This window comes from Coccinella septempunctata, chromosome 2, assembly GCF_907165205.1.
Source record: "Coccinella septempunctata chromosome 2, icCocSept1.1, whole genome shotgun sequence".
NCBI lineage: Eukaryota > Metazoa > Arthropoda > Insecta > Coleoptera > Coccinellidae > Coccinella > Coccinella septempunctata.
The window spans coordinates 4,133,650-4,149,855 of record NC_058190.1 but is presented as its reverse complement, the minus strand read 5'-3'; the positions used below and the strand labels follow the sequence as shown (position 1 = coordinate 4,149,855).

Below are 16,206 nucleotides of genomic sequence, written 5' to 3'. Positions count from 1 at the left end.
CATCTGAAATCTGAAAGCTCGCCTCAGATCATTACGTTGCGGTCCTCAGCGGTCTGAACCTCCATCATGTTATCATTTATCATGTATACTGATTTCCAAGCAATCTACTGCTTTTTTATAATTTTCATCATTTGAAGCTTTGAAGGAAAAATTGAAATTTTTACTAAAAATCGTCACTATTGTAGAGCAAAAATGAAAGTGCTTGTTTCAATTGTTTTCTTATTTTTGGATTCTTCAGGAAATAAGAGGTACTGTAGCGAAAATTCAAACGACATAACTCAGTAGTACTTATACGAGGATATATTGAAAAATTCTTAGCCTTCCATAGCACCAAACAAAATTTCAATGTCAAAATATTTTATTACTCAACATATTTTACTCTTAACTGGATACATTTATTACAGCGAACCTGCAACGTCTCTAGACCTTTCAAAAAAAATGTTTCTTCTTGCTCTGCAAACCAGACCTCCACAGCTTTCATTACCTCCTCGTTGGAAGAAAATTTACGACCTTTTAAATTTTTTTCCCGTTGAGGAAAGAGATTATAGTCGGATGGAGCCAAATCTGGTGAATAAGGGGGGTGTTCAAGTATTTCAAACCCTAAATCACGAATTTTTTGCATGGCAACATGAGATTTATATACAGGGACGTTGTCCTGCAAAAACAAAACACCTTTGGATAGCATTCTGCGTATTTTCTCGTAGAGTGGTCAGTAATGTCGAATGTTTCAATTTTCAATCGAAAATAAAGCACCAGAAGCGTTCAGAAGCCACTGTTGCGTGATTCGACAAGTACTCAAACGCGCTTAACGGGTAGACACTCTCAAAAACCGATCTCGTGCAGAGGTGGTAGATCTTGGGCGTCCACTTTTCGGTCTTTCAGTCACGTTTCCAGTTTTTCGCTATCGATGGGGGAGCCGGAAAACTATGCTCAAAACTATGCTGGGTGGTCTATGATTAAGCTTCCACATACTTGAAAGCAACATCTCACTGATTACGTCCTGCCTGCGGATCATACCAATAGCCAAAGATTATAGAGTAGAAAGATGGGAAACGAGGCGACTAAAGCGATTTGAGCGCCATCTGTGTGTCACGCGTGTTTTTAAGACGCTAGGACTGGTTAAAATATTAATTTGAGTGCCATTTGAAGAAATATATGAAATTTTTTAAGATTTCAGACGTCAATTTTGATCAAAGAGGTTTTGAATGTTTTGATTGTCATTCCGATTTTTGTTTATCTGGCTCGTTCTAGTTGCTGATCTTTGAATTTGTTTGTCTTATTTCTTGGTGAAAACATCAAAATATTGTTCGAAAATTATTGAATGGTGAAGAAGGGTGGATCAAATAATATAATGTATTTTACGTGATTAAGTTTTTCACTCAACTAAGGAAAATGGAAGCGTAAGTATTAAAAGTCGTAACATGTGAATCGGTCATTCATTGATTCTAATTTTCAGTGCTCCGAAGTGGATAAAATTCTCAGGACTTGAAGACAATTACTTCAGCAAACACTACTAACTACACCATGTGCAATGAACATTTTACTGCAGGTCAATTGAGAACTGTTCATCGACGTAAATTGTTGTATGCAGAAAGCATCCCTTGCATGAACGGCCTATTAAGGGGAAATTATGATCTTTATAGGTCCATTCAATGATTCTCAATTGCTACTCTTTCAACATATACAGAAATGCAGAGGTTTTATTGATTTCCATTTGGGAACCGAGTGCTTGTCAAATTGTTGTTTGGAAAGTCAAAGTTTTATGAAATCTGTTGTGAGTGTTTTGTTCATTCATTAATCAATTTGTATATTGTGTCATGAAGAGACCATTCATAAGAAAATCATAAAAAAAAGCACCAAGAAACTATACTGACATACAGGTCTTGCATATGCCTGGTTTTTTTTTAAGTGTGGTTCTGAAAATTTCTTAAATAATACCTACATATGTAAGTAACTGGAATTTGTATGCTATGATGGTATATTGAATATTGGTTATTGGTTCATATTAATTTCTGATATATGTATATTTTACATATGCAACTAAGTTCATTAATTCAGAACAACCTTTTGTACAGAAACAACACCTTCGACATATAGCAGATCACCACCATATACTTTAGTGTCCTAGTTAAAGCTTCATTTATTGCCCACCATTTCAATTTTTGTAAATTTTTTATGAATTGCAAATAAACATATAGCACATCCAACAGCGTTTTTCCTTGATATCAATTGATTCCAAACAATGTTTAGATGAAAACTAACATCCTGATCAAAAAGCAAAACCATACTTTTATTTTGTCGATCAGGATGTTTGTTTTCTGATAGAAACAAAGTCAATATTGGAATGCAATACGAGAAATAGAATTCGAATTTCGCGCCCCTCAATTAAAAAACAGAAAACTTTTTGATAAAAGTTTTCCTGTATTGACAGTGCGTTTTTAGCGCCATCTCATTGTCACGCGTGTTTTCACTGGCCAAAATGTAGTCGGTTTTTAGTACTAGCGATATGAGGGCGTTTCCTATCTTTCTACTCTATAATCTTTGCCAATAGCTCTATTGGCTTCATCCGCACTAAGTTCATGTCTGGGCATTATTGCAAAACAAATTTTCAGATATTGAATCAAAGTTGATTGTATGAACGTAAAACAATAACTGATCCAAAATTCTTAGAAACGCAAAACGACAAGATCTTGCCTGAGACTGGAAAAGTTATCGAACTCCTCGTTCGATGCAAAAACATCAATTAGATATAATATAGGTTGAGCCTGACTCGTACAAATATTTTAACAGTAGATTCTTGAGGTCAAAAGACCTCACTTTTTTCCTATACCATATTTGCCGATTCAGCCCTGATAATAAGATATAACCATTTTAAGTTTTCATAATGAGCTGTGTGCAACCCCTTTAAAAACAAAATTATCTTCAGAATAACTAGCTGTAACACTTCACATCTGTGGATATTTTAAACAGAGATATATTCAGACAAAGTAAAACTTCAGAGAAGAAACGGCAACTTTTGAAACGGTCACAAAATTTCTGAATTTCCTCAATTTTTGTGGAGCAGTGTATTAATTGTTCAACACATCACATATAGGTCGCGTGTCTGTCATTGAAATTTTTGGCAGAAATGTCGAAAGTCATTTACATATTTATTTATTTTACAGGAGACACGGACCACGTAAGATTAAAGAGGTTGACATGCGATGTGCTGAGTTTTTCTGCTGGTGGTATTCAGCTCAATGATTCACTCTGTGCACTGAACTGCATCAGATTAGGGAAGTTGGGAGGGTATTGCGATAAGGGGACGTGCTTCTGTAGAGGATATAATGTTTGACCATGTACTTAACAGATTTAATTCTAATATGTTACTAACTGTAAAGAATTTGAAATTAGCTTGCTCGAATATACCGTAGATTCGGGTGACTTGGGACGATTTCGATATTCAACTTGTCATATTTCAAAAACGGTGATCTATTTTCATGTGAAAAAGAGGTTCGAATATGCTTAATGACTCAGACTATTGATTAGGATACATACCATGCTTCAGAATTCGGATATAAATTTTGAAAAAAAATAAATTATACTTGTCCCAAGTCACCCACTGAGTTGGGAGGCTTGGGACACAAGTTAAAATCCATTGATTCCTCAACTCTCAAATGGAATAAGTGATTTGGGACGGTGTATAGTTTTGAAAAATTAGAATTTGTGATTATATAGTTGAAATTCGGTAAGGAAATTAAATGATAAACCCCTATTACAGCGAAAGTGAATACAATGCAACTCAAATCTAAAAAAACGAAACAAAACAAGGGAACTTTGATTTTTTTCATGCTTTGGTGATTTCTTTGTGGAAAAAACGTAAATAATAATATCCTGCGAAAAATCGGCATATTTCCTGCTGCCAATGCGCCGCTTGTATCTATTCGGCATTGTCTCAAGTCACCCTGTGAAACAACAAAATAAATGAATGAGATCTGTGTTGCCGTTTGATTGTAAACAACTTGTTTCATGACATATCTAATATCCCAATATCCCACGTATCCAGAAAAAAATTATACACATGCACAAAGTGAAACACATCTACAGGACACTTTTGAAAGTATAAGGGCCATAAGAAAACGCTTTTATTTTCCTGAATTTGTTAACTTTTCCTGTCAATTCAAAAGCTCTGGTCACGGCAAACTCAACAGGAATTAATTGTTAAACTAACCGAAAAGACGCTACACAATCTTATAAGTGTGTCCCTTCTCTCATAAATGATAAGAAACAATGAAATCTGCAAGGGGGGTAATTGTCCCAAGTTACAGGACTGTCCCAAGTCACCCGAATCTACCGGTGTTGCAGACATGTTGACCCATTAGTCTGACACTAACCAGTGTGGGTTTCCTTAACCTGACAGTTTGAACATGATAACAAAGCATTTTTTCAAAATATCTCCCTCCCTGTACCTCTAATCGTTTCTGTATTCATGATGAAAGTTGTAGATAATAAAATTCTATACAACTTTGGTTTTAAGCAATTTTTCATACTCTCAACAGTTTCCGAGTTAGAGGGCGATAAGGGCAAGGAGCTTAGCCACACATGCGAAAGACCAAGGCCAATGTAGAAATAACCCAGTTTAATGTACATTTACGCGATATACATATCTCAAAAACGTTCAAACGTAGAAAAATTTTTTCGGACAAAATTTGTAGAAAATGTTATAGATACTCTACAACTTCTATAATAAATGTTAAGAAGGTTAAGAAGCCCTGGGGAGAAGATAATTTAAAAGAAAAATGATGTCTGTGACCTTTATGGCCAATTTTTATTGTTTCGGCTAGCTGAAACTATCAGATTATATTTTTTCCGTTATTCTTGAATCATTAGCTTGAAAATAAGAAAAAAAGCAATCGCGCTAAAGAATGTACACTTGACATATTTTTTTGCATCTTTGGCACCCTCCCACACATTTTCGTCACGCTTAAATTGTCAACGAGATAAAAGTATAGATACTCATAGATAACTATAAAATGATTCCCGAGTGATATCTAGATATGGAAAGATAATATAGCTATCTAGGAGAATATTGTACCATTCATGCTTCATTGGAAAATCTATTTTCGAATATGATTTTTCCTTTATTTTTGACTTCTTTATTTGTTCTGGTGCGAAGTTTGGATTACGAATTAGTGACAGATTACAGTGTGAATGATTGTTTGATGGTAAATAATGGTCAAAGACAGAATTACTACGCTCTGGATACAGATAAATTTCCTTATTGTGCCAAATATGAAGATAATGATGGTTCGTATTAAGTTTATTGTCGACTACTCTTGAAAAAAGCCTTTAATGTATCTTCATATAGAGGGTAAGTCTTTGACTCATACAAATATTTTAACAGTAGATTCTTGAGGTCAAAAGATCAAGATCAAGTTTTCATATACCTTTCTTCCCTAATCGACTCGGTTTAAAAGAAACAGGATGTTGAAAAACCATAAAAAATGTTATTTTTAGTCCCACAAACGGTTTTATCGGAATATAGTTTTTCATTCATTTGATGAATCTTCTTCAAACACAAGATATCACTCACTCCTTCTAGTTTTCTCATTATGAACTTTACGTACCATGAAAATAACAAAATTTCAAACAATCCAACTCTTGAAACTAAATCGCACGCTATTTAAGTAATATTTAAACGTTTTGTAAAATGAAAGTATTCTTCATATTTTCTCGTACAATGCGCCGTTTTCGAGTTATTTGATGTTCACACAGATCCACAGATTTGTAATGTCACAGATTCAGCTAGTTATTAAGAAGGTAATTCTGTTTTCCAGGGGTGGCACAGGTCATCATGAACACTCAAAATGGCTATATTTATTTATCAGGATCGAATCAGAAAAAATTGTATAGAAAAAAAGTGTTTCTGTTGACCTCAAGAATCTACTGTTAAAATATTTATACGACTCAAAGACTCACCACTCACCCTGTATACAATAAGTTTTTATTGCTTAAATTAACAATAGTTTGCTTCCGCTGATGAAAATATTGCTCCTACAGGAATTTCCAGAACGGGTGTGAAGGCAGCAACGGTTTTTTTATTTCGCTTTTACTATATAGAATATAATAATACCTGTTTCTCTTAGTTTTTTGTTAGAAATGGGTTATTCCGAACATGCTAAGCTGAACACGGTCTACACGGTGGAATATTTTGTGCATCAAAAATTACCCCCTACCAATACCTCGAAGTTGATTTATCATGTCACTTTAAAAAGTGTGTAAAAAATACCCGTTGCTTGGATTTTTATTTTTTGCATCAAAAACTACCCCCTACCAATTCTTCGAAGTTGAACTATCATTTTAAGTAAAAATGTTAAAAATGCCAATAGTAAAATAATTATGAATTTTTGAATTTGGCTTGAAGTGTTCACAGAGATTTCTAGTTTGTAGGTAGAAGATTTTGTTGAACAAATTATTTCACTCTATAACTCAATAAATCTAGTCAAATCTGAATTTTCAGACAACACAATAACCAAAATTTCATAAGTAAAACACAATTGTATTCAGTAATTCTCCTGATTAAGATTAAATTGAATCTTCAGACTCTCATCAGGTCTCACATTGGGTCACAAACTTGACGCACAAGGAATGAACAAATCGTATTTGGATTAATCTGTGATAATTTCAAAAAATTTTACCACTGAAAACGATAACATTTATTAATTAGATCTCCGCTTTCGTAGTGTTTCAGGTTTGTGACCAAAAAATTTAATTTAATTGGTAAAATTCATAATTACCGAATGAAATTTAATTTTTTTTCAAATTTCAATCAGACAACCGTGTTGTCTGAATATTCAGATTTGACTAGATTAATTGAGAATTAAAATGCATGCGGAAGTACGAGAAATACCTTGTTCCCTCTAGTTTTTTCTGCTTTTTTCGAATATGCTATCAAATTTGAGGAATTTTGATATACAGGTTCGTTTTTTTGGGTTGAAGCTTATTTACTAATTTTTTCTAGGCCGGATCTGAAAAAAATTCAGTTACTATGTCACTATGAACTACTACTTGAATATATAGGATAGTTTGAAAGTTATGGGTAATTGAAAAAAATTGTCCTCTATATCTTCCCTTAGCTATGACCCATTTACCAATAAATAAGCTTGTATGCATGGACTCTTTGAAGGTGAGGCATATTTTAAAGGAAGGTAAAACTGGTCTAAATATGTAGAACATTTCACCAAAAATCATCTATACAAAACTTTCAATTTTTGAAAAAAAAATTGAAAATAATTTCTGAAATAGATCCTAGTAATACGACCCTAGATCATTTGTTTTCTGAATAATCGCAAAGCAATGGGAATAACCTATCTTGTGTTGACTCTATATAACCATGTGATTTCGTTTAGAATATTGCCCAGCTTGATATGTTTACGTGGGAAAGAATGATATGGATGGAACTTATGATTATGGAATTTTCCCCATTATTCAGTGACAAACGACTTTAGGAAATTGCTCATTTCGATACCAACCGACAAAAATTCCTGTAAATTATTCATAAATTTTTTAACAATGGTGATCCCAATCTTCTTCTTGTTCGAACAATCGTCGTAAACATGGGGTGGAATAGGGTAACAATAATACCACTTTGTCAATATAATCACATATTCAATAAACTGTCTCAATTTTCTACACTTTTTTCACCTCAAATCGTACAACCAAATTTTTCAAGTAACCTGATGCAACTAATCAGATAGACTCGGTAGTACTGAACAATTCATCGTCAAGCCATATGTTTATGTTTTGTTTCGTTTTTCGGATGCCGGAGTCACCTCTGCTTCCACAGTCCCGTACTTGAAATTCAATGAAATTTTGTCGAACTTCTAGGGGTTGTAGCTCAGCCATCTTGAATATTTTATGTAGTGAAATGACTTATTTTGATGACCTCTAGCTTCTGCCACCTTTGAAAACACCCTGTAAAAGATTTTTGGTGAACTGATTTATTCTGATGAGTTGTAACTCCTGTAAAAAAAAGCCTCATCTTTGAAATCGCCCTGTATTTCCAAGTCGCAAAAATCCGTTAAATGCAAAATAAGAATATTTCGACGGCGACTGCGATGTTAGTCATGAACGAGCGTAGGAAATACAAGAGGTGTTGAAACATCTATAAGCAACTGTATACTGGTTTCTTGATCAATGTCCCTCATCGGTATAGTGTAGTGTCCCGCCAAGACTGCACCAAAACCTCACTTTCTCTGCAGACTCCTACACCAATTCAATCAAACTGGAAGAAACAATTGTTTCTTCCAGTTTGATATTTCCAACGTGGCTTGTTGGCACCTGGATTACTGTGTACTCCATTTTAACTGTATTTCCTGACTAAATGTCGTCTGACGACATTATTGGGAATTAATTCCCAATAATTGTCGTTCCAATAATGCGAGCTTGTCATGAACATTCGTACTAAATCCCAGAGAATTCGAAATACATCTGAACGCAACTGTAGACCGGTTTCTGGATCATTGTCCACTCATCAGTACAGTGTAGCGTTAAATATTTCAATTGTTGTTTCCAGTTTGATATTTCCGACGTGTTCGGTTGACAGTTGCAGTGGCAGCTGGAGTACTTCTACTCCATTTTCACCTAATTTATTATCGTAAAATCTCAATTTTCGGTATGTCAGTGATTTCTCCATTATTTAGTATATTGATCCGTTTTTTTCATTACAGTGACGAAAACTTGTGATCCCAATGATGATAAATCCTGTGCTCCTGGATTGAAATGTGGCGATAACAATAAGTGCGAGCTTGATTCAAGCTCTTGTTTCAAATACTATGCCGATATTGAAGGAAATGAAAATATTCTGGAATTATTGTGGACACCTGACTGCCAAGATGATGGAACGTGGGCCCCCAAACAGTGCAAAGGAGGAAGTGCTGGAAGGTGAATAAATAAGCACAGGAACCATTTAAATCCAGTCCTTTAAAACAGAATCGTACACTTTCCGTTTCGTTGTTCTTGCTCCTTGATTGTTAACGTGCGACTATACGTTTCTATGAAGCGTAACTGAACTACGCGACGCTTAGATAGAAATTTTCTCAAGTTTTTATAAGTACAACCGAGTGAGATTGGCACTCATGAATTGTCGTTTATGTCATAACGCCGTTGCCACAACTAATATCAATTTTTATTACGAAAATGCCGAAAGTGACAGGGTTTCAGGAAGTGCTATTTAGAATTCAGGTCCGCTCATTCAAATAGTTATACCCTGATATTCTAAAATCCACAATATGTCAGACGGTAGCGAACATATTCAATGTAAGAGAATTTATATAATGTTTCATCTGAATCTAAACGAATTATATTTCAGCTGAATATTTCCACAATCACAAAGATTGTGAATGAAGAGGATGACAATGAATTTCCTTCTATTGGGAGACCCAAAAAAGTGCTGGCATTTGAGTATTTTATGTTTGAGTGAATTGATGCGAAAAGTTTACTACAGAATTTTCGATGAATGTCATCGTAGAATAAGTTCCCGAAAATTGATTTTTCTATTTTACATTTAACTTGTCCTATACATCGTAAATGTCTTGGTACCAATAAATACCCAATTATTAACATATCAATGTATTAAGATGAACAGCCACAAATAAGCGCCAGTTGTCCTGTTAATTGTTTATTCATGTGAAATTTTTGTTCAAAGGTGAAAGAAATCTTGACTTGAAACTGCCTTCAATTCCTTTTATTTAATTATATTGATGCAAGATGATTTTTCTTGAATAATTTAACATTCTTGTAATTATCTGCCAATTCCTTCGAGAGATGCCCATTCCCAACCACTGCATCATATTCATTTCATCTTCGGGTTAATATTTTTGAAATCTACAACTGATGTAACGTATTCAAACTTTGGCCAATGAAGATAACGAACATTAACTCTCCTAAAACTAGTACATATTATGATATTATACTGATCTCTTGTATTTTCCATGCAAATAACTGGATTTGGTATGCCTTCAATCAGTTTGTATAAACTCCAATTATGTTCGTCACATATTTTCCGAAGAGATTCGACATTGTGATAAAATACGTAATAACAGAAACTTTTACGTAGAACGGGCAACATAGCGTTGATTTAAAACCCAAAAATGTTTTGACAAGCGTCCTAACCCCACATTTACGTACTATACAGAGTGAAATGTGTCAAATTTCCATGGCCAACCGAGTGCTAAAATGAAAGTGAATGGAGTATAGAGGGATGCGGTTTTGGCCATTATCCATCTTTTGAAAATCGAGGTCGGAAACTTGCCATCCATTTTTCCCTAGCTCTCACGGTTACAAAACCCATCGAATTTTGCCCACCCTGTACATCTCTATACATGGTCCATTACATACTTATTTCAGAATTCACATCCTTTGTTCTATATTGCAGGCTGGCACGTATCTCGTCCATCAATTCCTATTATTATTATTCAAATGCAGGCCCGCCGTAAGCGGGCGTGCAAGCCGTGCCCGGCACAAGGGCGGCACGTCCAGGGGGGCGCAAATCCAGTGAAATTGAAATTTTATTTGGAGGGGACAAACAACATGGTAAGCGGAGGGGGGGGAGAAAAAATGGGGGGGCGGTTGTCCAACTCCAACTGCTTTGAAATTTTGCCAACTGTCATAGAAACATAGAAATTTTGCCATATGCGATCGAAACTTTGCCAACTTCTTTGAAATTTCTCCAACTCCGTTCAACATTAGGGGCGGCAAGATCTCCCCATCCCCCTTAGAGAGACTTTTTCTCTGAAGGATCGGGAGGACAGGTGGCCAACATCGATAATTTCCGTATATCCACGGAATTCAATGAATTCACTTGCAGTGTTTCTTTCAGGTATATTTCCGGGAGGGACACTGCCGCCCCCCGAAGTTCCGCAGGTGCCCCCCCCCCCCCGGCGAAATACTGAGAGCGCCTAGATCCAGTTATGGCGTAAAACAAGATCGAAAAATTCACATAATCCGATAAATTGCCCTCCCGGAACTTCGAATTGCGCCCTCGGGAAAAATTTTCTGAAAGAAACATCGATTCAGAAAGTTCCTACGGCATCTCTGATTTTGTTGAATATTCTACGAGAAAGATTTGCAGATGTTCTTTTTCCCAAGATTACAACCAAGTAGTAGTAGTAGTAGTTGAATATTTTCAGTGTCGCCGTATCGTTTATGCCAATTATTGCATGTCATAAAAAACCAACTGTTACCAAATTGCGGCCTTTCTACCAGCCGAGTTTAGGTAGGTACGTTATTTTGAAGAGAAAATTACGAAAATAAAGATAAAAACAGAATGAGGGTCTTTGTCGGAATATACACCCCCTAGGATCAGTTGCATTTTGCATTCGAAATTGAAACTTGTCGCTTGTCTATGATTCGATTCGAACAGTTCCGTGGTGTATGTATGAACAGTAACGATCAAAAATTAAATTCCAATTATCAGTTCAGGCCCCTGGCTAAAACTTGCCACTACCCCCCCCAGAATTGCTCTCTGGATACACCCCTGATGTAGCGCCCTATTGGGGGCGGCATAACAGTATTTGCACGCGGGCGCTCAGACAGCTAGCGGCGGGCCTTTTCAAATGTTAATGCTATTATAAATACGAGAGATGTACTCTTAAAATCAGGAATTCAATAATTTCCACTTTTTATTTCAGGTGTTTTTGTTATGACAAAAAAGGAAAGAGGATTTTTGGAGATGCTTTCAGAGAAAACAGCGCCAATATGACTTGCGGTAAGAAAATTTACTTAATCTTACTTCAAAAAAACATAGTAATCATATGATTTAGAATTATGATTGTGATATGTATAATATTCACCTACAATGTAAGGAACTGTTCAACTCGCATCAGCAAATTCACATTTTTTGTGTGTATTACCAAGCAGAGGATCATGAAAATACTTTTGTCCATATAATCATCCTCATCAGTAATTATTTGGCGGTTTTAAGTAACAGTAGGTTTAAAGAAATCAGCAAATATAATTCAGGAAAAGATGATTTCATTTTTGCAGACTCAGAAAAGTTTGAACAGAGAATCAAAATTTGATCAACAATTCCATATCGATCTATTTTAAATCGATAATTTTGTATCAGTTTATGACAAATACACTGCGAAAAAAAATTAACGCACATTATGGAAATCTCGAATTTATTCTACAACTGAAGGTGTTCTAAATGATAATTATTTTTATCAGAATTATGCATGCATATGTTATCCACTTTTAACGGTTTTCTTCAATACAGATGTTTTTTCCCAGCAGGAATAAAAAAAGATGATACTATATCAGATTTTGAATGTATTGGCTCCATTCTAAAATCAGTTGTTCTCGATCAATTCTAGTGATCAGTAGTTTTTCTTTCGTTTGATTTTCTACACTCGATCGCTATGTAACGCGAAACACACAATTTGACAGAAGAGGAATGTGCCCAAGCGGTAGTTTTGCGAGAAGAAGGATGGACATACACAAGAATTGCAGAAAGGTTTGGAGTTTCCCATACAAGTGTATCCAGAATGTTGCAGCGATTCAGGGAGACAGGTATGAATGTCCGAAGACCAGGACAGGGTAGACCACGGGTAACAACTGCCATTCAAGAACGTTACTTGAGAGTTTCTTCGTTGAGACAAAGGTTTGCAACCGCTCGCCTCCTTCAAATTCAGCTTGAGCAAACTAATGAGGTGCAAATTAGCACTCAGACAATAAGAAATCGCCTCAGAGAATATGATTTAAGACCTCGTGTCCCGGCAAGAGGCCCAGCTCTTACCCCAGCCCATCGATTTTGCGCGAGAGCATATCCATTGGGAAGAGGCCGATTGAGAAAGAGTTCTCTTCACAGATGAGTCTGAGGTTTGGGACAACCTCAGTAGAAGGCTGAGAAGTTCAGAAAATCATCCAGCTATATAGTCTTAATGAGTTAGGAATCCAACTCGGAGAAATCTGGGAAGGATTAGCTAGATCAGAACATTTTAAGATCACTCATTTTGAGTATGAACCGTCGTTGCCGAGTTGTAATTAACGCAAGCGGTGGAAATACTAAGTATTAAATCACTTATCAGCATTTCAGTATTTTGAAAATTGTTCATTTCTCTTCTTTCACATAAGATTCGGTGATATCCTGAATTTTTCTTCCATTTAATGTGTATTGTTTCGTTCAAAACCTTCCCTAAAGAACATGAAAAATAAGTTATAAAGTCAATGTAGAGTTAACTTTCATTAAAATTGAGATTTTCAGAATGTGCGTTAATTTTTTTGCGCAGTGTATATACGTCCATTGTCCATTCACTGATTCTCAGCTTCTTCCATATATTCGAGAATGAAAAGATCAAATGACAATCCGTTGAACAGGCAATCGTGTAACAAAGGAAAAATTTATCAACAAAAAATTGAAATGATTGTCGAACTTTAGCAATGGACTTTTGTTCGATCTCAATGACATAAATCATAAACTTTTCAAAAATAATTCCCATCGGTAAAATCTGAAATGCTATTTTATATGCATCTGAATACCTATTATTATTTTCATATATTCATATTGAACTCGATTACTTTATTGAGTTCAATGGGCGCAAATGGCTTGAGCGTGTAAAGAGGCTTTAACTTAAAAAATACACCGATCTAAGTGGCAGATGACGTTCACCTGGTCACCATCTGCCAATTCAATTGGTTCCTTTCTTAGGTCTAAAGCTGCCTACAGATTATTCTAACGCACAAAAATGTAAAATAGGATTTTGCGTGGAAGCGTCCAAATTTGAATCCTATATATATACATGTTAGATTTTTGAATCATGCGCATTATGACTGGTCCTACGTCACGTCAGAGTCAAAGATTATAGAGTTCTCTATAATCTTTGGTCAGAGTAATCTATAGGCATCTTAAGTTCTTAGTATCTAAGTACATTTTTGAAACTAAGGATTGAAATTATCTTATTCTCATTCAGCTTGCAGTAGAAGAAAAGCAGAACTTCTCGACTCTTCAAACCCCAATAAAAGGACTTATGTGAGTTTCCATTGTGATTATCAAGGAAATTATGAAGAACTACAATGCGACAGTGGTCACTGTTGGTGTGTAGAGCCCAAAAGCGGAGAGCCTAAATCAATGTTAGTTCCTGAAAGTGCAATGAAATACTTACCATGCTGTAAGTAAAAAAGGGTTTATTCAATAATCATTCAAGGTTTTTCAATGAGTCCAACAGTTTAATTGTACATATACAGGGTAGGTATATATTGTTGACATTAAATAAATAAATAATTATACAGGGTGGTTACTGATCCTGAATAACCGAAGCATAGGATGCAATAAGATATTTTTAGCGACTTACTGCTATCCAAATTAATTAACCAGAATACGTTCCTATAATAGTTGTTTATATAATTGAAAAAAATATTGAGATGATACAGAGACGAAATAACTTCAGAAAACATCAATATCCTGAACTCACGACAAGCATTTAATTACCTCTTTTTAGGAGTGCATAATTTTTGCCAATCGTAAGTATATTTCTGACCACTCCTCAACTTGTATTACAGCTAATAAACTGCAAGGTTCCCAATATTTGAGAAAGTGTGAATCCCAGGCCTATGCACAAACAAAATTAATAGAGATAATGAAGAGATATGGTACTACTTCTCCAAATATTCAGATAATAGCTTGTGGCAATGATGGTAGTTATGGACCATATACAATACAAAACCCATCGTAAGTTGTAATTAAAAATTGAAATGAACTGAAATGTTGCAACAATAGTTCTTTCAGAGTGTACTGTGTGAAAAGGAATAACGAAAAAATGTCCTACCACCAAGATATAAAACAGCTAGGAAAAATTAATTGTAGTGAGTATGAAGGATTATAAAACCCCAAAAACTTAAGTTCTAATATAGTTGTAAATCAATTAAAATATTCCTCCAAATCCTCATAACATTAAATTTTAACAATAAACAAAAATAACCCTATATATACTTTTGAAATAGTGATACACACTTTTACCCTACATATGTATTTTAGATTGTGCTCATGATTCAGACTTGTACAGTCAAATAGGAAAGCCATTCTCTTTAGTCTGCAGTGATAATGGTAACTATGTGCCCCTTCAAAGTATTGTGGAAGGAGATAAGGTGAAAAGATTTTGTGTGGACAGCGATGGAAATAAGAAAGTGGACAATGTAGATGAGGACCAAACAAATGAATTTTGTAATAAATACTACGATTGATTGAAATAAAATTTAATATCATCACTCATCCGGTTTTTAATTTCTTGTTATGTTCTACTTCCATTGAATATACTCGTTTTTCATTCTCATTACTGTCCTCATCACTTGATTCTTCATCATCCATCTCTTCAGTGATATCTAGTTGAATCAAATATAGCACAGTTCTTTTAGATCTGCATAACTACCAATCTGAGATACTTACCGTTTGAACTGGCATTGTTTTTATTCAATAAGGATGTAAGTTCAACGTTAACTGCTTTTTGAATGCTAGAAAGCGATTTGTGGAAACTTTGCCAGTCTTTTACATCTTCAACTGATTGTGTGAATTTTTTAGAAAATCCATTAATACTATTAATTTTGACTTCTATATAGTACATGTTCATTGTTCATTCACCTGAAGATGAAAATAAATGTAAATATTTATGTGAATAAATAAGTTAGGTTAGGTTATACTCAAATCATAGACTGATAAAACTTATATTTATATAATATAATATATTTCAATAGGGCATTTCGGACTTCGGATAATCCCAGAGATATATCTCTGGATAATCCATAGCCTACTAGAAGTAGTAGTAGTAGTAATTCTAGTAGGCGTTAAGAACTCAACGTACATGAGAGAGCTACTCCGTGGCCAATACCGATCGCACCTTGTCGCTACCGATCATAATTTTCTTTCTATGAGCGGTGTTCTTAACCTCAACAAAAGTAGATCAAAAATAAACAACTATAACTGATAAAAATAAATAAATATGTATAGTTCGGAAGATATTAGAAGGGGAAACAAAATAAAGCATTCTAAAAACGAAATCCTGAAAACCACAGTATCAAATTACTTACAGAAAAGGAATTACAGTATATTGAGTCCAGTAGATGTTCCCAAAAATGAACTGCAGATTTACTCTTCTCTTGAAAATGAGATAAGTAACCCGAATTCGGTTCTATATAGGTGCTATAACTGTGATCCTGTTATAATTGATACAAACT

At 34.9% G+C, this 16,206-nt stretch overlaps 1 protein-coding gene across 1 annotated transcript; it reads left to right on the top strand.

Moving 5' to 3' along the window:
• Positions 1-5,033: 5,033 nt before the first annotated feature.
• Positions 5,034-15,247, top strand: LOC123308250 (thyroglobulin-like). Its single transcript, XM_044890838.1, has 7 exons — positions 5,034-5,286; positions 8,709-8,922; positions 11,670-11,746; positions 13,950-14,147; positions 14,539-14,707; positions 14,765-14,841; positions 15,014-15,247. The coding sequence occupies exons 1-7, from the start codon at positions 5,109-5,111 to the stop codon at positions 15,217-15,219; spliced, it is 1,119 nt and encodes a 372-aa protein (XP_044746773.1). The 5' UTR covers positions 5,034-5,108; the 3' UTR covers positions 15,220-15,247.
• Positions 15,248-16,206: the final 959 nt, after the last annotated feature.